This window comes from Antedon mediterranea, chromosome 2, assembly GCF_964355755.1.
Source record: "Antedon mediterranea chromosome 2, ecAntMedi1.1, whole genome shotgun sequence".
Taxonomy (NCBI): domain Eukaryota; kingdom Metazoa; phylum Echinodermata; class Crinoidea; order Comatulida; family Antedonidae; genus Antedon; species Antedon mediterranea.
In genome coordinates this window covers 9,170,445-9,197,912 of record NC_092671.1, presented here as the reverse complement: position 1 = coordinate 9,197,912, position 27,468 = coordinate 9,170,445, and the positions used below count along the sequence as shown (strand labels likewise).

The 27,468-nt window shown below is 33.2% G+C and overlaps 3 protein-coding genes across 7 annotated transcripts; 2 read left to right on the top strand and 1 right to left on the bottom strand.

Moving 5' to 3' along the window:
• Positions 1 to 384: 384 nt before the first annotated feature.
• LOC140039250 (substance-P receptor-like) lies at positions 385 to 2,995 on the top strand. Its single transcript, XM_072084853.1, has 2 exons — positions 385 to 617; positions 1,036 to 2,995. The coding sequence occupies exons 1-2, from the start codon at positions 614 to 616 to the stop codon at positions 2,139 to 2,141; spliced, it is 1,110 nt and encodes a 369-aa protein (XP_071940954.1). The 5' UTR covers positions 385 to 613; the 3' UTR covers positions 2,142 to 2,995.
• Positions 2,980 to 12,386, bottom strand: LOC140040298 (sulfite oxidase-like). 5 transcript variants are annotated; one of them, XM_072086116.1, is made up of 13 exons: positions 12,322 to 12,362; positions 12,152 to 12,212; positions 11,473 to 11,681; positions 11,109 to 11,205; positions 9,702 to 9,749; positions 9,239 to 9,328; positions 8,773 to 8,873; positions 8,297 to 8,330; positions 6,898 to 6,971; positions 6,477 to 6,567; positions 5,747 to 5,904; positions 4,314 to 4,480; positions 2,980 to 3,567 (listed from the first exon to the last, which is right to left on the bottom strand). In XM_072086116.1, exons 3-13 carry the CDS (start codon positions 11,649 to 11,651, stop codon positions 3,452 to 3,454), a joined length of 1,155 nt encoding a protein of 384 aa, XP_071942217.1. In that variant the 5' UTR covers positions 11,652 to 11,681; positions 12,152 to 12,212; positions 12,322 to 12,362; the 3' UTR covers positions 2,980 to 3,451. The 5 variants fall into 5 exon arrangements, with proteins under 5 accessions (XP_071942217.1, XP_071942215.1, XP_071942218.1 ...); XM_072086114.1 differs by lacking the exon at positions 12,152 to 12,212 and having other exon boundaries at positions 12,322 to 12,386; XM_072086117.1 differs by lacking the exon at positions 12,152 to 12,212 and having other exon boundaries at positions 12,300 to 12,376.
• Positions 12,387 to 18,067: 5,681 nt separating this feature from the next.
• Positions 18,068 to 25,187, top strand: LOC140039249 (sialin-like). Its single transcript, XM_072084851.1, has 7 exons — positions 18,068 to 18,113; positions 18,453 to 18,565; positions 18,739 to 18,972; positions 23,523 to 23,672; positions 23,855 to 23,987; positions 24,592 to 24,830; positions 25,002 to 25,187. Exons 1-7 carry the CDS (start codon positions 18,068 to 18,070, stop codon positions 25,185 to 25,187), a joined length of 1,101 nt encoding a protein of 366 aa, XP_071940952.1.
• Positions 25,188 to 27,468: the final 2,281 nt, after the last annotated feature.

Here is a 27,468-nt window from a genome sequence, read left to right as displayed (position 1 = left end):
GATTAACTTCATAATTAATTTGAGTTTATGACAAATTTCCAGATTTAATCACCATAGTGCTTTTATTAATTGTATTATGTAAAGTTATTATTATAGTATATGATTTAAAAGAACCGGAAAAATAAAGGGAAATCCCCTTTTGCAATAGGGTGCACTTTAAATATGTCTGTCTATTATATCTATTCACTGAGCTTTGTCTTTGTTAACCGTTTGTATGACATTCCAATGCAAAACAAACTGTTGTGCCAAGATTTCTTCATAATTAAATACAATAATGGTTTGTCCTTGCCTCATAACCGCAACAGTGACATTCCAATCTAATCTAAGACAATTATAAAATAACTTTCGATGAAAACTATATCAAGCATTCATACAATCAAACATAATACATTCCGTGCTTCTTGTTCTGGCTAGTTTAAAATAACGGTGACTTTAGACGAGACATGCATGACAGTCCAATCAAAAACAACAAAACTTAACGGAAACTTTTTAATTCTTTGTACAAACGCATTCATAAAATCAAATATAATTTATTACCCCCTTCTATACTGAGCAGTGTATGATTGTGACTGGAGTTAGATGCACGTACATTTGAGACGAAACTTGAGCTAAAATGGGTAATTATTGATTTTTTTTACAAGCTTTTGTATTTCTATAAAAATTGGTAACAGCAGAGAAGATTAATCTTCCTCTTCCTTGGTAACAGTAACATTTCAGATCATATTGAGGTAACGAAGCAGATAGTTTGACCATGGATTGAATAATTATTTAATCTATGGTTGGACTAACCTGTAACACAGGTCCCAACGTTAAAAAAAAGCGGGAGATCACGCAAAATATCGGTTAACTTGGAACACTTGGAAGTCTGCTTTAACTTTAGCTAACCAAATGCTTCCACTTTAAATTGTTAATTTGTTTCTTGCGTCACGACTGTCGCAACCGTCTTGTATACGTCGAAAGATTCATTCTCTCCCCAGCTTTATAATAAATATTTCTTCACCCATCTAATAACAAGATGTAATTTATAATTCACAGATTCAATCATGTCAAACGAATCTGACAACTTCACCATGCCAGTAGACCGTCACCACGACCCAGTATGGCTGGTAGCGTTACGTTTTACCGTCGTATGCATTGGAATTGTTCTTAACATTCTGGTCACTGTTGTATTCGTCTATATAAAGATGTATAAGAAGTCTTTATTACATGGCTTAATCGTTCAGCAGTCGTTTTTAGATTTATTTGGTTGCTGTACGTTCCTGTTCTTTTACAACCAAGACGCACCAGATGGTGAATACGGAACAATATTCTGCAAAGCTCGAACACTGTTTTGGATCATAGCATCAACATCCACATATAACCTAGTAGTGATCACAATTGAACGGTACTTAGCAGTTGTGCATCCAATATGGTATAGATTCAGAAGCGAGGAGAATAAATCTATATTGTTTTACATAATGTTTTACTTGATACCTTACATTATGGGCACTTTGATCCTTTTCCATCTTGGAATACTCGCAGAAGTAAACGAAGATTCACCAGGCGAGTGTCGCTATAATTACCCAAATCGTACTGTCGGCTACGTCTCCGGTATTTGTATTTTCTTGTTACTATTTTTCGTGCCGTCATCTATAATGATTTACTGCTATGGTGTGGTCATATGGACGGTGCGCAAACACGACATATTTCGGAAGAGTCTTCAGCAACAACAAAACCGCTCACAACAAACACAGAACCCGGAACTGAAGGAACAAAATTCACACCAGCAGAAAAAGTCGAAGCAGAATTTGGAAAAACGCAATTCCACATCTCATATCTCCATGCACAGAAACCTCATTTTCACAATGCTTTTCGTGGTAATTGGGTTTATTTGCACTAGCTCACCAAACTTTACGCTGTATCTGGTTTATATCATCTGCCAATGTTTCGAATTCAGTACTATCGTTGGACACGAAATAACTGTTCTCATGTACACATCAAATATGTGTATTAACCCAATAATCTATGGTGTTAAGATGAGAGATTTTCGAAACGGCTTGCATCAGATTTGGCGTAAAATACATGGCCTAGCAAGACGAGACTTTCATCCAAATTCATCTTCGCCATCTCAAAGCAGTGGAGTAACTACCTCATCCTGTTGATACAGTGCACGAGTATTTAGCTAACCATGTATGTAATGCACAGTTCTGCTTAAATCTTTCTAACTAATTATTTTAACCCGTACCAACGAAACGAATTGACTGTACCATTTTGTATATAGGACTACAGTACACATTTCCCGTTTTAGTACTTTTAAATCTGGTGATCTTCTAAGTACATTTCACACTCATCATCGTACAATGGTACCGGTCGACGTCATGGTTTTTCAGAAAAGGTGCGATATGTTATTGAGCATTACAATTAGTCTGTGGTTTTAACATCACAAATTCCAACGAATTTTCAACTATTATTCAATTACTATTTATTATGAAACATTAATATGGATATGAATTGATAGGCTAAGATATTACGGATACACGGTACAGCACGGTGACAATCAAATTCACCCACAAAATAACAGAAGTATGTGTATACCGCTATAAGTGTATTGTATAAAAATCTCAGCGCTTATTAAAATTAACATTATATTTTACTTATAGAATGTACAGGCGGCGCTTCAATCAGTTACGGTAGATAACCAACGTTATGATTGTAAATAATATTCAGATATTAAAGTGTATATAAGTATATCAAATATCGAGCATGTTTTTTCCTTACAAAGAAAATGATTAACTATGTCAGTGACCTGCAAATTGACCTTTGACTGTTTTTGTTTGACTCGACTATAGTATAAGTTATAAGTATAAATTAACCAGCCGTTTTGGAAATTACAATTTCAGCAAATACAAAAGAAAATATAAGGAAATGATGACTGGCTGCTGTATGGGAAAAAAAATAGACAAACTCCATTAAAGATAAAAAATGAAAATGTTGAATAAGAGAAAATGAGTATATATTTAGGAAGAATTAGGTTTATTGGTAACAAAATAATAAACAGCGAATTTCACTATATCTAAGGATAATCAAAGATAAATTTGTAGTACACTTTCACATGTTTTAATCACTTCTTTTTTGTTGCCAAAATTACAGGAAAATAAAGAATGTTGAATATTTAAAAACAAAACAAACACATTTAGTTTTTTTTTTGTGAACATGTGGGCAGTGAAATGCTAAGGTTATATTTAATTCTTACTCATTTTATTTTTAGCAATGGTCAAGTTTATATTAATTTTAAATATAATTTTTTACTATATTGGAAGGTATAGCACTTTTTGAATCCTTTTTTTATGTATACACAATAACAATGTAATCATACAATTTTACATTCTCATAAATGATCTCTCAATATAATCTATTGAACACATACAACAAAGGTCATCATTCATGTCATGCACTTTGAACTTCAAACTTCTTATAGCTTTGCTTCATCAGAGACCACATTGACTCGTACCCATGAATTATTCATGACACCACGCAAGTTCCATATCTGATGAATATTTTCTGGCATAGTGTTTGACCCCTCATCCCCTGGATAGAAAAATATCCAATTGTAAATATATTTGAAGGTTGAATAAGATCAATTTTTACAAACCTAAGAGCCTGTTCAGACCAACATAATCAGTGCGTAACGGCTATGAGCGCTCACTGGCTAAACCCAGGGGCCTGGAGCTTATGGGGGCCCATAAGCAGTGCCCAGAGGAAAAAGCATGCATATGTCGAAAAAGGCTAAAAACGTTCAAGGTCGGCCTCCAGCGTTGGAGGGCCACTTAAGGTTCGTAACCAAGGGCCTTGGGCTACTGTGTTACGCCACTGAATGTAATATGTTCTTGTATTGTTGTATTGTATCCATATTGACTGTCAACAAAATAAACTATGGGTTCGTTTCTGTTGTTCTGACGTCGCCTCAGGGTGCTGTGGGCTGCTAAGGTAAATGCCCCAGCCTTCAACTTTCAATTCAAGATTTTTCAACAGTTTACTATTTCACACCATGCTTTTTGTAAGAATTTTGCTATTGTTGTGCAATGTGGCTGGCAGGTGACACAGTGTGTGTAGGTAACTGCTCTACCATACAGGCAAAATTTGGGGTTTCTTTTTTTTAGAATAGCCTTTCACATTAAAGATAGAAGCAGCAGGTTAATTGAATTAAATCTTACTCTAGAACAGTGAGGCGTTAAAAAATGAAGGTTTAATATTCGTTGGTTAGGGACAATATTTGAAATCTCTAGCTAAAAAGAACTATTATATAACATTAACAATAAAATGGTTTTACTTACAAGCCCGGCAGATAATCTGACAGGGTGATGGCATAAACTTGACACTACATTCCCAGAAATCCCAGCTCCATTTTGTATCCATTTTAGGCAGATTCTGGGAGGCTGTAAACAAGTTGGCAACTTTCCAGCTCTTACCGCCATCAAAGGAAATATCAACACGTGTTATCCTACAATAAATTAGTAATTAAATTAGCAATTAACATTTTTGATAAACATTTGTTAAAGATATATTATCCACCTGAAAAATGGCCTATTCAAAATTGAATTTTATTTATTTGTATTTCTTGGACACAATACATCTTTAACCAAATGAAAATTCTTAGCATAAAGGCCATGTAGTGCAAGTGGTTAATTAAATACTCATTTCTGGCATTACTTTTTGGAATAATACCAATATATACATAAAAGTTTAGAAATGTCAACAAATAAACAGAAATATAGGGAAAACACCGAACATTCAATATCAACAGGATGCTAATATACAAACAATACTGTAGACAATTCATGGTTGGTTGCTTGTTATAAGCTGTAAAGAATAATTTCTATTTTAATATTGTACTGTATTAACTCAATGGATTTCATGGTTAAGTTTTATATTAACCACACGTATTTAGGAATAAATAGGCAAAACAAAAATGAGGGGGAAAACCTGAATATTTCAACAAATGAAGAACAACATCAGTGGTGTAATGCAGAGGCCTGAGGCCCCTGGTTTAGGAAACCTAAGTGGCCCTCCTAGTTCCAAGGTTTTTAGCATTTTTGGCATATTTGAATGCCTGTTTTTTTCCTCTGGGCACTGTTCAGGCGCCACCAGGGGCCCTTGGGTTTATCCAGTGAGCGATCATAGCCATTACGCCACTGAACAACATACGTTTTGTAGTCCTGTAAAGGTTTGTACGTGAAGAATATTAATATTATCCCTCACAGTTAAAATCATATTTGTTCAATTGATCATCTAGAGAGTAACAACTTAATCAGCACCATGAAAAGAGGATTAAATATGGCTGCACCAATAAGCAAATCAGATACAACAGTTTGAAGTCAGGCTTCAATCATCCATATTATTATAACAATCTTTGTATGTGGAAATCCATGACAATTAACAACATTCATTCAGATCATTTAATTGATCAAAATCACATAAAACAAGTAAAAGTTTCATGAATAAAACAGTATTAAAAACAACATATAAAACAATGATAAAAATATTTTAAAACATCTAAAATATATATATATATATATATAATTACCCTATAATTAATTTTCTAAAAACGTAATTTTTTTTAACGTTAATATACACCAATAATATTTGTTAACAGTTTGGCTACCATTTTGAGGAGTCCCTGCCCTGTACACATCAATTCTCTGTCATCTAGTTAGCTCTCTATCTGAATAATACCTCTATAAGTTAAATTACAAAGGTTATTACATACTTTCTTCCACCGCCAGACAATGCGTAGCCCTTGACTGTGTAACTTGAACCCTTTGGGATCCTCTCATTATCTGTAGGTTGCGTGATTGCTGCTTGCACATTCAGTTCTTGTATGGCTGGTGACTTATCCCACAATTCATCCACTGTATCCCAGTCAACCTACGCAAACCATAATGCAACACAGACAACATATTTTAAAGATGTATTGTCCCCTGAAAAAATAATTCTTAAACATTTGTTTGTTGAATATGCCATTTTAATGTCGGATAATAGTTATCCACTTTGACCAAAAATTCGATCAAAACAAATTTATTTACCTGAAAAAAACTATAATTTAAAGCAAAAAATAGTCAAATTCGCTGCCAGCCAATAGGTTTTTGGTTGAATTTAACCATTTATTTTGTCATTTTATAAATGAAAACATTGTTTTTTCAGGGTTTTTTTTCTTCGGAAGTGATTAACTTTGTTAAAACTACAAAATGGCTTATTCAAAATCTGATTTAATTAGTCTTCATTTTTCATGTTGTTCGGGGACAATATATCTTTAAAAATGGAGCAGTGATGGATGCCATGCTATTTCAAAATAGGGGAGGAGTTGGGGTGGGGCAAGCTGGCACGGCCATAAAAATTGTAAAAAGTGTTTGTGGAATGAGAGAATATTTTCATGAGTTGAAAGATAACTGGGCTATTCAACAATCTTTCAACTCATGACAATTATTTGTGTAAAGTACCTCAGGCAGGAAAAGCTTGTAATCTTTCTTCTGGTAATAGTTGGTAGACTCATGCATCTGGATTCTTATAGTCTTCAGCCACTTTACACTCCTGACAGAAATCAAACAAGTAAATTTTAATCTTCAAATACAAAACAAAAACAAACCGAAAAATATGTTTTATAGGCTCCAATTCATTGTTTATAAATTAAATAAAAATTTACATTTTTTCTTAAATTTTCTTGAGCCACTTGTCCAATATACTTCGTTTTTTTGGTGAACCCCATCATGTAGATTTTTAAATATCCTTTATACATTGTTTATGGTTTTTTTTATCTTTGGTTATAACTACAGTACTGTTATGACTGGCAATCACACAATTTACTAATTTTGTTAGAAAAACCAGAAATTTATGTCTGGAAGTAATATACAGTATTATTACCTTGCTCCAATATACCCAGGAACAATCACTCGTACCGGGTAGCCATGATCTCGAGGTAACTCGGACCCATTCATCTATAAAAACATAATTTAGATCAGGGTCATAAAGGACAAAAAAAATTAGTTATATTATATTAATAATCATCTTCCAATAAGATATAAATTATAAACAAATATCTAGGGAAATGGAATAAAAATATCTATGGAAATGGAATACAAATATTGTGAAAATACTTTTTTACTAAAGCTTGTTTATTTTACTCTGTACCAGTAAATGCAATACTTGTCTGCAGTCTGGTACTTATTTTAAAGTAGCACTTTGGCTAATGTATTTATCATTTAAACAAAACAAAAATAAATAAAAGAGTGGAATTGACAGTATTGTATAAATATATCTTTTTGGAATGAAATAATTGAATGAAAACATTATTTTTAAATAATAGTATTAAATATTTTACAGATAAAAGGTTGTTAAATATATATATTTTATAAGGCCAGTTAAGATCGGATAATATGGTTTGAATAGAAGCTTTGTTTTCTTTTATTTATTATTAGTCAATTTATATATATTTTTTTTCGTATTCGTATTTAATATTATATCTTGGGGTGGGTCAAATTTAAAGTCTTTCTGACTTATATAACACTCCTCCTTTCCCCCCCCCCCCCCCCCCGCCACATGATTACTTAATTGTATTTTTTATCCTGTATGTATGTTATTATATTGTGGAAATAAATTAAATTGAAATTTAAAAATTGATCAATATTTAACAAATGTATACACACAAATTTCATCTATGTACCAGAGAATTCACTTAGACCAAATACTGTAGTAGTTATCTATTGTAAACTTCAATATGTTTACCAGAAGACGACTGTATACCTATGTATATGCTATTTTTGGGGTTTTTTATATTTTTTATCTGTCTGTTTTTTTAAATATCATCTTTGTCTATAGGCATGTCTTCCACAAGCATATTGCTATTTTTGAACATGCCTTTTTCAACTTTATCATTGTATTAGTTACCAACATTTTGGTAACTGTTTTTCTAACTAAATAAATATCACTTTGAATTTAATTGATTTTTTAAGCTGGCCAAATGGTATCCATACTGTAAATTATTCAAACTTCATGTTAAGTTTATTTTATTCTAATCTGCCTTTATTAGACAATAAACCTTATATTTTGTGTAGATTCATAACATCCTTTTAGGCTGGTAGGCATGCTTATTCTTTCAATCCAGCTGTGTCGTCTTGTGGCAGGTTTTCTCACAAATCTTGTTACGGTAACATCAGTGTGAGTATATGCTATTTTTTTTACAAATAATTGCACAAAATTAAAAAACAGTAACATTGTTTGAAGTAGAGATTAATGCTATAATAAAACAAAATAGCTAACTAACCTCCACAGCAAGAATCACATCTCCTCGTTTTTCTCTGTTTAATAAAAATGTAAATATAAAATGAACAAAAAGTCATACAGTATGGTAAACTCCCTCAAGGTTTAAAACCCTAAAAAACCTACCAAGGTCCAAAATGGTAAATCAAATTTGATGCCTTTTTAACCAAACACATAATTATGCCCAGTATATGATACTACAGTACATATTGAGCTTGCCACAAAAAACCCATAGAAAAACTATATATATCATAAAGACTAGAAAATATTATAGATACTATATCTTAAGACTGTATATGGCCACTTGATTAAATTAATTACTATGTTTGGTCTGATTTAGTTCATGAATTTAGACATTTTTCTGGATACCCTTTTTTGTTAATCATAGAAAGATTTCTTGACAAATTAAAAGCCACTCCAAAACAACATTCTTGTGGTAAGACCATGTACATTTTTCCTGAAATAAACCTTTGTACTTACAATGCTTTGTGAAGAGGGATCGATGACCCATAGCCTCGTTTATCTTTGCATATGTCAATACCTTCAAAATCCACATGTAGCTGATCCCACAAACTCTCAAGCTGAATTAAAAAAAACATCATGATAAAAATTCTCTTTCAAATATGTTCTAGTCATACAGTGAATATATAATTACAACACATCATCGTTGTTGAGTTAAGTTAGTAGAAGAAATAATGCAAAAGCAATGGGATAGATGATGCCCTTTTTAAACAACTTTTTATCAGTGCAATAATGTGTGTGTATTCTGTATATGAATTTTTGCTTGTTTGTTTTTTATCGTACTAATATTTAAATTTCTATTGTTATTTATTATGTTAATGGACAAATACAGAATTTCAGTATTCAGTATTATATAACACCTATATAAATTCCTGTCATTTGATTGGATGATTGTGGGTCACATGGTGTGCATGTGAATACTTACCTTCTCAATACCAGCCATGAATAACACATCACGCAGTCTAGGCCCCTTCCATACAGCATTACTAATGGCTGCACATCCCCATCCAACACCCTACACAAATATATAGAAAATATAGCCATATGAGATCTTTAGCAATGTATTGCATTGATTATTTCAAATGGTCTAAAAGATGTTGATAATTTAGTAAAACCAGGAAGATGTAAATTTAAAAGGTGACAATTTCAAATAATTATTATCCTAAGTACAGTATTCTACATTCCCGCTTCCACACAAACTGTGAAGTAGATAATACAATAAGTTTTAAGTTTTAATAGCCTATAGTCTATCAAAATAGGATAACTTGGTACCAGATACCAAGAACAATGCAAATTGTTTTACATTCTGAATTCTGATTTTTTTTACAAAATGGACATATAAGGCCAGAACCAGTCAAGTTTTTGAAGCGTTGAAGGTACTAACTCACCCGTACAGCTTTGATATCAGACATTTCTGTTCTTCTGTTGCCTGCACACTAAAAAGTAGAAGAAGTGGTAGGTTTAAGTTGGGTTAAATAGACACAAATGCTAAACAAGCAAATGTTTAAAATCTAAGACAGGTACACTGCTTTACCTTTGCAGTTTAATGCCTGTATACCAGCTTCTTAAAGCCTGGGATAGCAAAATACTATGATGGATAGAGCACCTTATTGAAACAGTACGACTATGGAAACTAAAGAGCTCTGTGTATCAGAGCTAATACATTATGCAGAACATTTTTCAAATTTGAAATTTCTGTGAATAAAGCTTTTTAAAATGTATTGCATTGATTGAATTGATTGAATTTATTTGATGCTCAACATTAAAAATTTGAAAAAATAAAGACAAAATAACGAGCATCAGGAACACCCATTAGGCTGAAAAAAAACAGCCCATTTCAAATGGGGTCCAATTTGCACATAATAAACAATAAAAAATACAACATTTATAAAAAAAATACATATAAAAATATATATATATATATAAATCCAAAGGCAAATTACTGAAAAAATGACAATGCTATATACATTAAAAGTAAAGCCCAGTAAAACAGAAAAATGTTAATGTATTAATGGAGTAAATTCAGTGAAGGTACTGTGAACTCATTTAGAGTTTGCTTTAATAACGGGTTACGTACTGAAGTTACATTACATATTTATAATAGCGCAAGCATGATGCTTGTAACGAATAACGGTTCCCACTTTCTATGAATATTGGAGGAACTCCGGTCATAATTTTTAAGAGCAGAAAACCATGATAGTTGTAATGTTTAATTTTTTTAAATAGTTAACTATTTTGTCGAAGTTGCTATCATTAATTACCTGGTGAAATTGTTTTTAATTAGGGTACCCGAGTCTAGGACTTTTCTCCTCCTCCATCTGGACACTATTGAGTAAAAAGTGCGATTTTTAAAGTACTACTCCTCCCTTATTAGTTGTAGTATTGAGCATGAATATACTACAGGGACATGTCCTCAAATCTATAGAGCCGGATTTTTAAATTTCAAACCGGATGCAGCCATATGACGTCTCGAAGATGGTACCATATAGCCGTATTTGGTAGCCCGGTTATTGATGTGTATGTGACGTTACATCCGGTCTTATGACGTCATTACAGCTTCTTTCGCTGTACCCGGAGTATCGCACATTCGTGCTTGTTCTCTTATTGTTTTGTATGATTTGTATATGGATGTATTATCCGAAATAAAGGAAATGAATGAATAGCAAAAGTAGTTTCTCCCATGGATAAAATCACAAGCAAGTGTGCAATCAGATGTTGGGATGAAATATTATTGAAATTGATCAAGGAGAGTTTTTATTTATTGCACTTATAGTACATTTAATACTTTTAGTTACCATCAGTGTTGCCATAACAGTGTGTTGAGGAAAACTGTGCTTTAGTTCCCATATTGAAAATTTGCAATGACGAGCTATCAATCCTTCAACTGATAATCTATAAAATAACAAGACAAAAAGTGGTATTTTATTTATTTTACTGAATCCATGGTACTGGTAGTAAAACAAGTCTTCTCAGATAAGGCAGGGCCATAGCCAGCATGAGGCAGATTTATATGGAAAAATGTAATGTAAAATAATCTACTGTTTCTAGTAAAATCTATATAGACTATATTGATACTGTAGTTGTGAGTGTTTGTTTGTACAATGTTTTGTACACAAACTAGGCCATAAAAAAAACTAAGCAAAACTAACTAACTCTTACTTATATGATGCTTCATCTATCAACGGTACTGGCGCATGGTTCCGTACGTAGAATTTATCATTTGCTGTTACAAAGTGCTCCCTTAAGATAGCTACTGGGGGTTCTGCATTGAATGGTGTAGTCTGGTTAATAGTGAAGTCACTAGCTCTGATTGGTTCCTTGTTGTAATCACTTGCCATCTCTTATTCTTAGTCTTAATTTCAGTACACCTGTAGGCCAGTAAATTATATAAATTATCCGATCGAAATAAAATTTACTGATATAAATAATAAAGGCTTTTTACACCTTTTTGGTAATATACAGTACTGTATGTGGTAATTAAAATAAGAATTGGATATTAGGTTAGACCTGGCCCTAGCCTAGACCACCTAACCATGAATGACCTAAAATCAGCTTATCTTATATCTTGATTCTTAATTAATCTTATCAAAATATTAGATTTTTACTACTGTAAAAGCTGTAGACAACAATATCCAAACAAAACTGGAAAGGCACAAGGAGAAATTTATGAGTAGGCCTAGTTCTATTGTTGGTCGGTTAACAACAAGTATGTTTTCTCCATATTCATATCGGATTTCCCTTCATATCCTAGCCTCTAGGCCTAGGCCTAGGCCTAGCCTAGGCATAGGCCTAGGCTAGTCTATATGGGATCCGTCTATATAGACCTACAAATAAATACCAATTCGATTGACGACGAGCTGGATGGCTCATTCAGGTGATGATGATGTGGTGATGATGACCTGGGGTTGCAAAAAAACAAACCGGAAAATACCGGGGAAAAAAATATCAGAAGAAACCGGAAAATACAAAAAAAAATGACTATTTACAAGAAAAAAGACCGCAAATTACCGAAAAAATAGAAAAGGTAGACTTGTGCAGTTGGGTTTTTTGTGCAGTTAATTTTCTGAATGCTGCCCTCTATACATTTATTTAATTGATTTGTATCAAAGAATATAACTTTCTACGTACGTTGACAAATTAATACGGAGTTTAATTTAAAGTTGATTTCATTTACCATATATATAAATAGAAATAATAAAATGTATTCACATGGATGCTATAAGTATAAATATTTGTTTATGCTTCGCATCTCTAAATTAAATATCATTTCACGAATGAAAGTAGTTGTTGTTAATTTTCTTTTAGGTATTTGTGGCAGAAAAGACAATTTTTTTTTTATTTAAGATCATGTTTGAATGAGATGAAAATGACCTCCATCGGTAGTCTACCGACTGTGGACTATCCTTGTTAACACCAAATTTACTTCTGCCGTGTTTCTTTGTTTGATACAAAATGGTAGGTGGTATTTAAAAATGTAATTGGATGCTATTTATGATGACATTTAATTATGTATTATTCCTTTCAGTGGTGTAAAAATAGAGCACATAGCAAGAGCAAGACAACTATGACCAAAGGGAGTGTTCTCCAACTCTAGACAACAAACAATAAATGCAATCATTATTTAATTTAGATTACACACAAGAGGTACAAAATGGAAATCTAATTTAAAAGAAGGGAAAATGTCCCGGCAATTACCTCCGCCCAAGGAAGTTATATTTTCACCCCAGTGTGGGTGTGCGTGTGTTCGTGTGTCTGTGAACAGCCTGGAGGTCACAGTTTTTATATGATTCTCACCAAATTTGGCCACAATGATCTATGCCCCAAAAGCCCGGACGAGTTCGATTGTGAAGGGGAAAAGGTAATACTTGTTTGATGTTTATGGGTCGGTTAGAAAGCTAAATATAGCTTATATGACCCTTCCTGTCTTCTTATAACCAAAATATAGGTGCTTAGGGCTCCGGGTGTACACATAATGTTCCAAAGTGTTTATAAATGTGAAAAAGTAAACTTGCAGTCAAGGGACTTCCAATGATCATTGAGGAGTGACTTGAATAGATTTAAATTTGGAGCTTTTACAACATTAAATGGTAAGCTATTCCACGAGTCCACAACTCTACAACTAAAGGAAAACTGCCTGGAATTAAGCCTAAACTTGTTTTTATATAACTTGTATTCATGACCTCTAGTTCCATGACAATCAACAAATGTAAAAAACTTTCTGCATTCTATAACGTCAAGACCATTTATAATTCTGAAGATTTGGATCATATCCGCTCTTAATCGTCTGTACTCCAGTGTAGGTAAACCCAAAAACTTCAATCTATACGGATATGCCAAATGTTTTATTTCTGACAATGATTTGGTAGCTCTTTGTTGAACCGACTCGATTTTCTTAATCAGTCCAATTTGATGAGGTGCCCAGACACAACAGTTAAACTAAAGATAGGGCGGACTAAAGATTTGTATAGACTAAGAAACATATCCTTATCGTTGTAACAAAAAGTCCCTTTGATGAGACCCACTATTTTATTTGCCTTTAGCAACACAGCAATTTATATGATAATCAAAGTTCAATTTATGATCAAAGTATACTCCGAGATTCTTTTCTATAGCAGTCTCTTCAATTTTAACTTTATCTTGTACATTTACAAAATACTCATTCTTCTCATTTGTTTTCCCCATATACAACATCTTGCACTTGTTGGCATTGAAAAGTAGTTGCCATCTGGTCGACCAATTAAACATATTATCAAGTGAGATCTGCAATTTTTCTTTGAATTCCCCATAATCATAAACTTTAGTATCACCAGCGAACATCTTAACTTCTGATAATGCAACTTCAGGCAAGTCATTGATAAAGAGTAAGAATAAAATCGGACCAAGCACACTTCCTTGCGGAACACCACTTATCACATCCGACCATTTCTACAGAGTCCCATTTAACATTACTCGTTGTCTTCTACCTTTTATGAAGTCTTTAATCCAATTATAGACGTTACCGGAGATACCATAAGCTTCAACCTTTCTTAACAGTCTCATATGAGGTACAGAATCGAAGGCCTTTTGGAAGTCCAAATATGCCACATCAATATCACGCCCATCATCTAAAAGCTTAGACCAATGTTCTACTATCTCTAATAGTTGCGTTGTTGTGGATCTACCGGACCTAAAGCCATCTTGATGTTCTGATAATAAGTTATTGTTGACAAAATGCTTAATTAAAGAATCTCTAATGATGCTTTCCATAACTTTACAACAAACAGCAGTCAAGCTAACAGGCCGATAATTATTTACTTCCACCCTGCTTCCTTTTTAAAAAATAGGTACAATATGAGCTTCTTTCCAATTCCGAGGAACAATACCTTCTTTCAATGAATTAGAAAAAAATTTACTTAGCGGCTCAGAAATATAAGCTCTGCACTCTCTTAAAATCATATGGTGAATACCATCAGGTCCTGGACTCTTAGTCACATTTAAATTCTTTAAATATTTTTCAACGATTTGGGGTGATATTTCAACTTCAGAACAAACTATCAAAAACTCTTCTTTGAAACTCTGGTACGTTATCAATATCTTCCCTTACAAAAACTGCAGAGTTTCTCAGTCTTGGACTGATCATCACTGTGTGTCACATTGTTCTCATCTTTCAGGGATGGTAGTCTCGCTTTAACCTTGGTTTTGGAGTTTACATATCGCCGGAATGATTTGGGTTTCTGTTTTATTTGGGAAGCAATCATTTTTTCAAAGTTCCAAATGGCCTTCCTTTTCATGGATGTTACTTTATTTCTAGCATCTTTAAATTTTGCTTTATTAGATCTGCTTGGACAATGGTTATACCTAAATCATGCTTTTCTTTTAAGCTTTATCATTTTCTTCATACCCTTGTTTATCCAAAGAGGCTCGTTGACTTTACTGTTGTCCCCCTTTTTTCCCTTGGGAATGTGCCGTCCACTAGTTTCTGCAATAATTTCACTAAACAAATTCCAACACTCTTCTGTTCCACCATTTTCAAATTTCCCCTCCCAATCAATCTTTTTTAGTTCTTTATTTATTTGAACATAATCACCGTAATGATAATTTGGTTTTAACAAGATATTGTCTTGCGAGTCAATGTAACAATCAAATCTAAATGTTAATACTGCGTGATCGCTTTTACCGAGTGGTGCACTGTAACAAATGTCATCGATCATGTCCTCTTCATTTGTAAAAACCAAGTCTAAAAGACTAGGATTCTGTCCATCTCTAAATCTAGTTGCTTGTGTTACATGTTGAAAATAAAAATGATCCTGAACCCAATTCATAAAATTTGTTCCATCATGACTATCAGAGTATCCTGATGCTTGATTAATCCAATCAATACTACCGAAATTAAAATCACCAGTTATTAATAAATGTGAAAAGTTAGTGCAGCATATATTACTCAACTTATCCAAAAATAAAACGTTCTGCTCCTGACTGTTACTGAGAAGTTCTTAGTATCTTTTTATTTCTGAAGTTCCTTGAGCAAGAAAAATATCTTTCAATTCACATTTGAGAGAATGACTAGTCATAGCTTGCACAATATGGTTTCTAATTGAGTAAGTTCTTCGTTGAACTTGAATTATGCTGTTGCAGAAGCAAGCGTTTCTATCATCTCCATTTGCTGTGTTTATGAGAAGGAGTGATTGGAGAGCCATTATTAACTGGAGTTGAAGTTGTTCCTTGTTTTTAGTCGCGTGGACGCGACTCTATAGTTCACTATGTCGGTCGGTTGGTCTGTCGGTCGGTCTGTCGGTCTGTCGGTCCGGTATCACTATGCATTTTAGCACGCGACTTATGGCTGTTGGCCTTGTTTATTAATAATATCAACTGCAGAAGCCAAGCTATCCAATTTGAGCATTATTGATAGTCCAGTCCAGTTGCCAAAGATTCTTTGCTAGGGCTAGGCCTACCCAGGCCCATCTGTGCTTCCACACATCCATCACACATCCAAATTAAATTTTTATTTCCCTTTTGTAAAACATTGTATTCTTTAGCGGACATCGACTTTGTACATAGGTCAAGGTTACAACTAACAAATAACTATTTTACTGCTTATGACCACAGTTTGTATCCGATTCTTAGCCATGATCAATGACTTATCATATAATTGTGGTTAAATTTTAAAGGGTCAAAGAACAAGGTCTACAAAAAAAAAAGAAATAAAAGAATAATAATTTTAAAAAACCCTCAGCGGGACTTGAATCAGCGAACTCAACTGTGAGAGGCAGGATACATAACCATTACACCATGGAGAATCCTAAATGATTTCTCCATGATTACACCAAACTCTCATCCACAACTTTGTAGTGTGCAGTTAGCCTATAATAAAAAAAAATGTAAAAAATATATATATATTTTCCGGGAACATTTTATGTAGGGGAATTTTACAGTAGGCGGAGGTTTGTACTCTCGGGAGTACCCTCTAGTTCATAATGTTTTATAAACAACACATGATATGTATAAATAGGGGCTATAATCTACAATTAACAATGACAAAAATTAGAAGGAATGAATATCAGTGATCAAAATGAATATTATTTCTTATGTTGGTAATAACTCCGATGACAATTTCATTACAAGAATTATAATTTCCTAGTAAACTATTATGAATAGATAACAGACATTATGGGCAAAATATGATACTTAATTATAACATACATAACTACGGGTGGAATAAAGAAAAGCACGTAAATTTATAGGCTACAAACTCGCTATAGCCTACACACTGGGAACAACCTTGGTAGCCACGAAAACGATAATAACAAAGAATGCCACATGGACCATGGAGTGTCAAATCAAATTGGTGATAAACTTGGAGTTTGCTTGGAAAAAACTGTCCAATCTTGTCTAGATGAGGAATCCTCAACAGCAACAGGGATGTGGACTCTCTAATTGTTAATGTTATAGCTCCATAAAGAAGTAAACCAACGAATTATGGAGCTTACAACATGGAGCTATAAATTATAGCTCCATTCTGAAATCAATGACTCCTATCCACACTTATATAATATAAAAATGACGTTAATTTGTTTCTAATAACAGGTCTGTTACTTTGTATCTAGATCTGTATAAGGCGGCCAGGTTGCATTTTGAAAGTGCTGGTATAGGCATAATAATATATATTGGTGGTGGCAGCGAGAAATGTTCATCATCGTCAATGCGATAGATAGTATATTTATTTATTTTACCATATTTCAATTAACTTTATACAAAAAAAATGTATTAAATTCTTTAGTTAGTTGGTCTATTATTACAGAGTTATTTATGCATTGCAACTATCATAAAAAATTATCTTTCGTATTAGCTGTCAAATTGGGTTGTGCGACAATTCTACAAAATAGAAAGTGGTATTAATAGTGGTATTAAACTATTGGCCTCTCAGACCAGTTTCACATAAACTCACCTTTTCAAAATGAAACAATCAAAGGCTTAACCCCTCGGCCTTGTGATTATTATTCAGAATTCATAGCTAGGATATCCATAAAAGTCAGAATCAGGGCATGCATTAGTTTAGAAAAAAAGCGATTCGAATTAAAGTATTCGGCATTTTTAACAATACGAATCATCGCAATGTCTCGCAGTGAGTTATTCCAGTCTAATTAGTATATGGTATTACCATATGTACAACCGTATATAAGACTTCGAAAGTCTCATTCTTCATATATGGCTGGTTGCTTGACTACAGGGAGACTCAAATAAAACCATACAAATTTGGGAAGCTACCGGTAATAATATGACACAAAAACACAAAGAGGAAGCAGAACCAATTTTACAAAAAGGTAAGCCATGTTATTCTTTATGTAATGATACATACCCGTGACAATTATGCTAACTGAGTGTAATCACTAACCCGCCGTAATAGGCCAATATTTTAATTGATTGGTCAGGTAAGTAATAATTCTTTCCTGGTAGCTAATAGGCCTAATCGAGTTTAACGTGATTCCAGACTTATTTTTAAAAACCTATCTGGAACAATAACACAGGAACTGAGTAAATATGTGGCCTACATGCCTATGTGACTGTAACTACATTTCAAATCGACATTAGGCCTTACCCTTATGTGTACTAACTTAGCAAGTACGGTAGACTGAAATTTTGTGTGTTATCGTTTTTTTCAGATTTACGGCCGCCTCGATTTTATATTCGATATGTCATTGTGGCTATGTGCTGTGCTGCAAATACTTTAAACTACATCAATCGCACAAACTGGAGTATTGTCATCCTATCTATGGTACGCCACACGTACAAAAAGTTAGTTGTCAGTTATTAAACGAGTCACGGTCCTGACATAATGTCGATTTGTTTGCTTAATTTTTTTTGGAACATGATCGGCCTAGGCGTTATTTTTATATAAATATAAACTATACCTAATCAGCAAGTGGTGTATTTGATTATATATTTCAGAAGAACTCATTTGACTGGAACATGAAAACGCAACAAGACATCTTAGGGGCATTTTACTACGGGTACTTTGTTACACCTATGGTTGGCGGATGGCTAGTTGGTAAATACGGCGGCTTCCCTGTTATATTATCTGGCGTGGCAATATCTTCTCTGATAACACTGTTGTCGCCATTTGCTGCAAGATGTGGAATTGGCCTTTTGATAAGTAGTAGAATAATCGATGGATTTGGACAGGTATACGGTACATGTTTCACTCATTATTCTGTTTTGAAAGGTATAACTGTTCACAGGATGTATAATTGATAGTCCGGTGGCAGGAATACCAATTTGGTATTTTATTACATTTTTATGATTATAGGTGTCTATTCAATCACCTTATGAAAATAAATCCTTTTGATTAAGGGTCAAATGTCAGTATTTACCAATCATAGAACGTACCTACAAAACCAAATAAAAACTAATATTTAACAAACATTTGATGTTTTTCATCTTGTTAATCATTCATACGCAATGTAAAAGAGCGAATACATCATTTCATCAGTTGACATAAGGTCAAAATAAATGCAAAGTTGTCCAAACTATGATATCGATGGTTTTACAAGTAATCAAATTATTTGATCAGTAAAGTTATGTTATTTCATTATGTAATCAATATAATTATAATACTGTAATTAATCAAATCAAACTTAAAATGTTGCGCTGACCTTGACTAAAATAAATGGTTAAAGCACAACTTTTAAAAGTTCATTTTGCAAAGATTGGTTAGAAAATGGTTGCAGGCCTGCAATATTCATTTTGAGGCAATAAACTATCTGATTTGTTCTGCTTCTTTATGTTTAGAACTTTGGTGGATAAAGCGTCTAACAAATCTTTGGACTATCCAAACACTAGCCGGGCATATTCTTTCATTGCTATCAATCATTAAAATGATCCTAAAAGAGATGATTAACTCTGACTTTTTCTTTAAACGCACAGGTTTCACAACTTCCAGACTCTATTCTGTGAAGATTTTGGTCTAGTTCTTCAAAACAGTTTTAATTATCTCTATATGTGACCTCCAGGATTTGACCACCAGGATTGACTTCTGATTTCTCTTTCGAAAAAAGGAAGATACATAATCATTTACAGTGAACACAATCATTCCAAGCATTGCTTTTTAGTCGCGTGGACGCGACTCAATAGTTCACTATGTCGGTCGGTCTGTCGGTCTGTCTGTCGGTCCGGTATCACTATGCGTTTTATCGCTTTTCTGTATTTTTTGAACTGTTTTGATGTACATTACTTTTTGAAAGTTCATTTTTTTCTGAGAGCACGCGACTTATGGCTGTTGGCCTTGTTTAATATTAGTTGACATTTACTTGGTTCTAATAGTCTCCGACCCTCTTTTGATGTCCCATTCATTTTATCTTATAGTCTATTGTTTTCAAATACTATGTAATGTTTTTATTATGAATAAGCTTAAATTGAAAGGAAAATATCTTACGTTCGTTAGATAGACGCATAAAGAAGAGAATCAGATGCGCTATTTCCTCCTGGCATCATACTGCTAACTTTGAACAGTATATATGCAAACTTGGGAAAGACCTTATTAAAAACAGGTTTTCATTTGCACTACACTATGCACAGGAAAACTATCTGTGGCTAGCAACCATACCGAGACTCATATAAAAATTGTCCGTAGACATATGTGTAGTGAGTTGTGCATTCCAGTTTTTATTAGCCAAAAAAGTAAAAATCGAAAGCATTATTGACCACATTATAAATCTTAATAAATGTGTCGTCAACTAAGGAAACAGGCAATATTCTCTTAATATTATTATTATTCTCTTAAAAGGGAAAGAAATCCTGGGGGTCTCCAATGAAAGGTAATCATTGAAACATTTGAAACATACAGTATTTGCAGAACTTGACAATGAAAAGACAAACACATAGTGACGAATCCAAGATTATTGAATAGAAATAGATGGGGATCAGTGAATGGAGTCCTAGAAATTGTGAATTGAATTGGTGAATTTAACCTACTTTTGCATTGTCGAAATTAAAGGTGGGTGATGGGGTGGTCTGGGCCAACTAGATCTGCCTATGCCCTATCATGTAGATGAATTGATATTCTCTCTGATTCTGATAAATAGTAATTTATTGTCCAAAAACGAATATTATATATACTGTGTAGTGGCAAATTATTAAAGGTCAGTGTAACATTTTAACATCATAACATTTTAACAGTCATAACATTAATGTTATTATTTATTTTACAGTATTAATACATTAAAAATAATGTGAACTAGAAAAAATATCAAAAATACCATAACTGATCAAATAACGTGTTTACATTTATGACCATCGATCTCATAGTTTGAATAAGTTTGCATTAATTAGTATATCACTTGTCAAAATGTTGACCTTTGACCTACTGTTGTAATAATAAATGTGCTTTTTTGATCGTGTATGATTGATTGATGTGAATGATAAAACATAACATTTCGTCTCAAAAGTTTTTATTTGGTTTTATAGGCAAATTTTGTGATTAGTCAATATTGACATTTGACCTTTAATTGCAAAGTATTTGTTTTATAAAATGTATTAAAAGACCAAATTAAACTTCAATAGATTGGTTATAATACATATACTACCTGTACGAGATAGCCTATATGATGGCGTTTGCACAGTAGCTACCAGATCCAGATATATATAATAAATTGTTATAATTGGTCAATTTTAAACTTTGACCCCTTATATCTCAAAAACGCTTTCTATCCTGATTGAAGTCTGATTTGATTAATTACAGTGTTATAATTACAATCAAAATTATAATGAAATAACAACTTTACTGATCAAATAATATGATCGATATCATAGGTTGGAAAAATTTGCATTTATTTGGTAACTAATACCGTATACGCATAGTTATAAGCCAAAATAAGTTTGAAATGGCGGCCATTTTGTTTTTCACATTTTAGGGGTGAAGATCTAAAAATTGGGCCGGGTAAACAGCAGATTTGAATTCAGCACCCCAAAATTACGCTAAAACCCATGTTTATTCACTTTTAACACGAAATGCCTACAGCATTTCATTTTTATCAAATCTGGACTAGTCTATATTAAAATGTTGACCTTTGAGCTTATGTCAACTGATGAAATTGACCTTATGTCAACTGATGAAATGATGTATTAGATCTTGCGTATGATTGATTAACAGATGAGAAAACATCAAATTTTTGTTAAATATTAGTTTTTATTTGGTTATATAGGCCTGTTCTCTGATTGGTCAATATTGATATTTGACCCTTAATCTAAAAGGATTTTTTTTATAAGGTAATTAAATAGACACCTATATTCATAAAAATGTAATAAAAGATCAAATTGTGGTTCAATAAATTTGTTATAATACATATACATAATACATTGTTGTAATTGGTCAATTTTGAATTTTGACCCCCTTTTATCTCGAAAAAGCCTCCTATCCCGATCGATTACCTTCCAGATTCATAATCTACGGAAAATTCTGGTCTAGAAAAGTTGGATAGCAATTTGTCCCCTTTCGGATGGTGATTCCCCCTCCTGCCACCGGACTATGAAGGAAAGTTAATAATATCGGCTACACAATGTCTTAATTTATTTAATCATAATGAATCATTGTTTCTCTGTCGGTGAACAGGGCGTAGTATATGTTGCAATAATTGATATCATTGGAAAATGGTCGAAATTAAGTGAACGTAGCACATTTGTGTCAATTACAGTTTCTGGTGAGCAATTTTAACACATGGCATTTCTAAAACTTTAACATAACATTTGTATATATACAAATAATTGTGAGAGGGGTACTAGACGCGATAGGACGAGGACACATTTAGGTCTACGGATACCTGGTGGAACATTTCCACTTATTTTCATGTAATACAAGATAGGCAATTCCTTTCTCCTTTGGATCGAGACAGAGACGAATATAGTACTTATTACTTATCTGCTATTTTTATTTTCACTTATCGATTTGAGTATTGATCTAAGTATTTATAAGTAGTGAGTTTTCTTAACAGTTTTGTTTTTCCTTATGTTTTGTAGGCTACAGTATAGGGGCAATTGCATCTAGCTACGTATCTCCATTTCTTATAACATCGACGATTCTAGCAGGGTGGTCATCTACATTTTATATATTTGGTAACCTATTTCAACAGATGAATTTTATTAATAAACTCTATTTTTCAGTATATTTTCCTACCAATAAAAGAAACTTGTATAACCATACACACGTGTTTCTATCTACAATATATTAAAACAAAAATAGATTTTACTTTCAGGTATTGCTGAAATCATCTGGTGTTTATGTTGGTGCATTGTGGGATCTAGTGACGTAACCAATAATCGATGGATATCTGAATTTGAGAAAGAATCGATAACAACATCTCAATCAATAGAAATACAAAACATAAAGGTGAAATAAAAATGTACATTTAGTCATGTAAGGCTGTATACTTCATAGTATTCATAGTATCTTCCCTTCATCTAAATGTCGGAAAGAAAACTAAACTACAAATTGGATTAGCTCCAACTCATTTACATTTTTTAAGCTGCTCACCTCCAGTATTTCAAAATTCTGGATACGTCCAGATCATCCAAAATAATGCGGTGTTAACCCTTCTATAGTCAGAGCTGTGGACAAGATCTCCAATTGTCTAAAGAATATAAACACAGACTTTGACTACTCATCTGAACAACAATCCTATTAGTATTCTCACTCAAAACAGTTTTAACTAAATGAAATTAGTTTTTACGTTTTCTTAAAGGATCACATAGTAAATTGGAAGGAGCTAGCTATGTCGGCACCAGTTTGGGCAATATGTATCTATTGTATTGGACTTGATTTCGGTGTGTATCTACTAACCTCAGATATTCCTATCTTTTTTGAAACAATATTACAGTTTGATGTTGAAATGGTAAGTCTGTTCAGTCCCTGGGCTATATTGCGAATCTTCTTTAAAATAGTATAAACCAGTAAAAGTGGAAAGTCACTCTTCCCTGATATAACATTTCTCTCCTCGCCTAAACCAGTGAGGTCTAAATTAACATTATTATAAATTACATATTATAAATACACTTCTTTTTTTTTAATATGTAGAGCGGTTACTTGTTATGTATTGCCCAGATTGCCTTTTTTCTTACAACTATTTTTGGAGGAATTCTTGCGGACAAATTATCTAATAACACTGAAATCAGCAAAACACATTTAAGAAAACTCTTTGCTTGTGGTTGTAAGTATTCATTTTGACCGCATTATTTTGTGGTGGCTAGTAAAAATATATTAGGTAATTTGTTAAGCTGAACACGTTAGGCCTATACCTATATTGATTGAAGCAACAGACATACTGTTTCTTGTGCGCGCCAAGATCATGCCATATATTTCTGGTGATACCTAGGTGTACATTGGACCTGCTGTTTATAGAGACTTCTATTGTGTGTGTTGGACGTTGGACTACCGATCGTCAGACCTAGGTTCGAATCCAACTCTCGCCGCATTGCTTGTATCCGTAGGCAAGATACTTTACTTACGTTGCCTCTCTCCACCCAGGTGTATAAATGGGTACCCAGTTAGATCTAGACACAACTTTGCGCTGGTTACCGGCTGCATTATGGGAGTATGTTTCCATACGTGTTTGATCCCAAAAAATACTGGGGTAATAATGCTTGTAAAGCGCCTTTGAGCATGATTACTCATGAAAAGGGCGCTATATAAATGTGGTATTATTATTATTATTATTATTACCACCAGATTCCATTTCCATGACCATCATAAATGTAATTAAACAGTAAACTAGGCGTAGGTAATTTTAACATAAACCTTTTTTATTCCTGCAGTTCTTGGCATACAATCAATTCTTCTCATTCTGATTGGATACATTTCTTATGTTTGGACTGCAGTAATACTTATGATTATTGCATTTGGATTGTATGGAATTTGTATCACCATATTTTGTGCAAATGGTTTGGATATTGCGCCCAATCATTCAACTTTAGTAATCGGCATTGCATTTACGTTTTCTGGTGTTACTGGGTTTATTAGCCCAGCAGTGGTTGGAGCATTAACAGAAATAGATGTAAGTATATGAGCTAGATTTGCGAGAAGAAACAAGATTAACCATAACAAAGTACAGTAATATTGAATTGAACACTTTTGAAATTCAATGCCCTTGGTCCCACGTTATTTCAAGAACATGTCCTTCTCAGTCTTTACAGATTTGACTGGATTAAATGTACTATTTTTTCAGAACACGATGATCCAATGGCGAAGCGTATTTTGGATTGCAGCCGGCGTACAGACAGTAGGACTGCTTCATTTTTTGGTCTTCGGTAGTGCTGAGATACAAGAATGGGCGAAACCTGCCGATAATTCAACTGAAACTACTTCTTTGTTAAAGACAGAAGTGACTGATGTGGAGACAACCATTGACTGATGTGATACTCAAACAACCATAACATAATTCCTTATATTATTAAGGATGATGGAAAAGCACCACAAAAACATTTTCTGTAAAATCCGAGCTCAGCGTGGATCGAACCAGTACCCGGTGTTGTCTTTCCATGACAATATTTCCTTACAGGAAAATTACAGTATCCCATGGTCAAAAGAGTTATGTAATTATGGTACTAGTCGATACATTAGAAATCTAGATACAGTTCTTAGAATTGTTAGGAAAATATTGTGAAAAGAGTTTTGAATGATTAAAACAAAATCTATTTGAGTTTGAGTTTCTTTATTAAGTAATCAAGGTCAATTCAAACACAGTACATCAATATCAAAATAAAACTTTTTTTTTGTCTTATGTAGGATCGACCCACTTTTATTTCTTCATCAATAAAATGTTCGTTTACAATGCATTGCACATGAGTAATGTAATGATACAATACAATATAACTGACATTAAATAATCAGTACATCTGATATCTCACTCCTACAATTGCATTTTATAATAATAGTATAAGGAAAGAAGAAAAAAAAATACTTTCCTCTATGTTATACACTCGTTTTTCAATCCTTAACAATGTACGTATAATTTACCACAGAATTCTTTATTTTATAACTCTTTTTATCTCTTTATGGCAATCAAAAAAAGTTATATTTTACTTTACCTAAATATCAATTTTATAAATGTTAATTTTATACCTTGCTAAATTGTTACGGTCCATATCTGACTGCATTTTGTTTGCCTTTTCTTTATTTATTAAAAACTCACAATTGATTATACCTTCTAACTCCGCAGTGAACATTAACCATGGACATTTTTTAACAAGTCCTAGTCTATGTTTGACTTTACTTTTATAAACACAGAAAGTTAAAATGGAAAATATTTCATTAATTTTGACATCATATTTTCCAAGTACAATTAATTCCCATGTAACTTCCTGAGTAAATGCAAAACATGTTTTCAGCATAGCGCAACATTTTACCCAGCAATGTTTTACTTCTTTGCATTTAAATAACATATGCTTTTCATTTTCAACCTCCTCATTACAATATTCACAATAATTACTGTTTGACAAATTCCATAATTTTAGCTTACACTTAGTTGATAAAATTTTATGTAGCAACTTAAAATTAAAGAAAGCCACTCTTTTTATGTGCAACATATTCTAAACTTTGTTTTTCCAACATAGATTCCAGTCAATAAAACAATTTTGAAGTTTGGTTTCCCATTTATCTTGTGCTTTTGGTATGCACGCTTTATATGCTACATCGGTAAAAGTGGAATAGAATTGTTTGACAGTTGTATAATTTGAAGTAACATTAACATCAAAATAAATCTTAAATAGAAACATTTGCGCAAAGGAACAGACATTGGTCACAAGGATAGCCAAGAAAGGTTTCCTTATTTCTACTTTGGTGCTGTGAAAAACAGTTAATTGAAACAATAACAAACAAGGCCAACAGCCATTAAGTCGCGTGCTACAATGCATAGTGATACCGGACCGACAGACAGACCGACAGACAGACCGACAGACAGACAGACAGAGACCGACTGACTGACATAGTGAACTATACTGACCGAAATTACTGAACATGTTTAAAAATGTTGAAATGTTTAAAAACATTTATTTTTTTTTAATTTACACGTGCGTAGCCTGTCACTTTCGACGTGCTCGTATAACGTAATTTCGAGTTGAAAAGTAAGTCAAGAAAACAGAAATCGGGCAAAAAGAGTGCGCAATAACATTTAACGCGCAGTGCGCGCGCAAAAATATGCGCACTCATGGCAATTTTGTAAACGCTTAAAATTGCCTGAAATGTACTCTTATTTCATCGAAAATAAATTTTGAAAATGTTAAGCGCGCGTACGCATGCGTTACATGCGCTACGCACGTAATTGTATTGCCATATGATGATTTATGCCCTGAAATTTATGAGTACCAAATTTTATTTAATTGTGATTCATGGTTGTGAAGATATGATTACAAACGTGATTTCGTTAAATCGTGCGTAGACCGCGTAATTTTGTATTGCGCACCGTGAAAACATAACCACATTGATTCCTGGCCATAAGGAATATACTGTGAAAAATTGACCTAGCTAGATTAAACTGATATCAAGATAAGGTCAGAAAGCGATAAAACGCATAGTGATACCGGACCGACAGACAGACAGACCGACAGACAGACCGACAGACAGACAGACAGACAGACCGACCGACCGACATAGTGAACTATAGAGTCGCTTCCACGCGACTAAAAATTAACAGT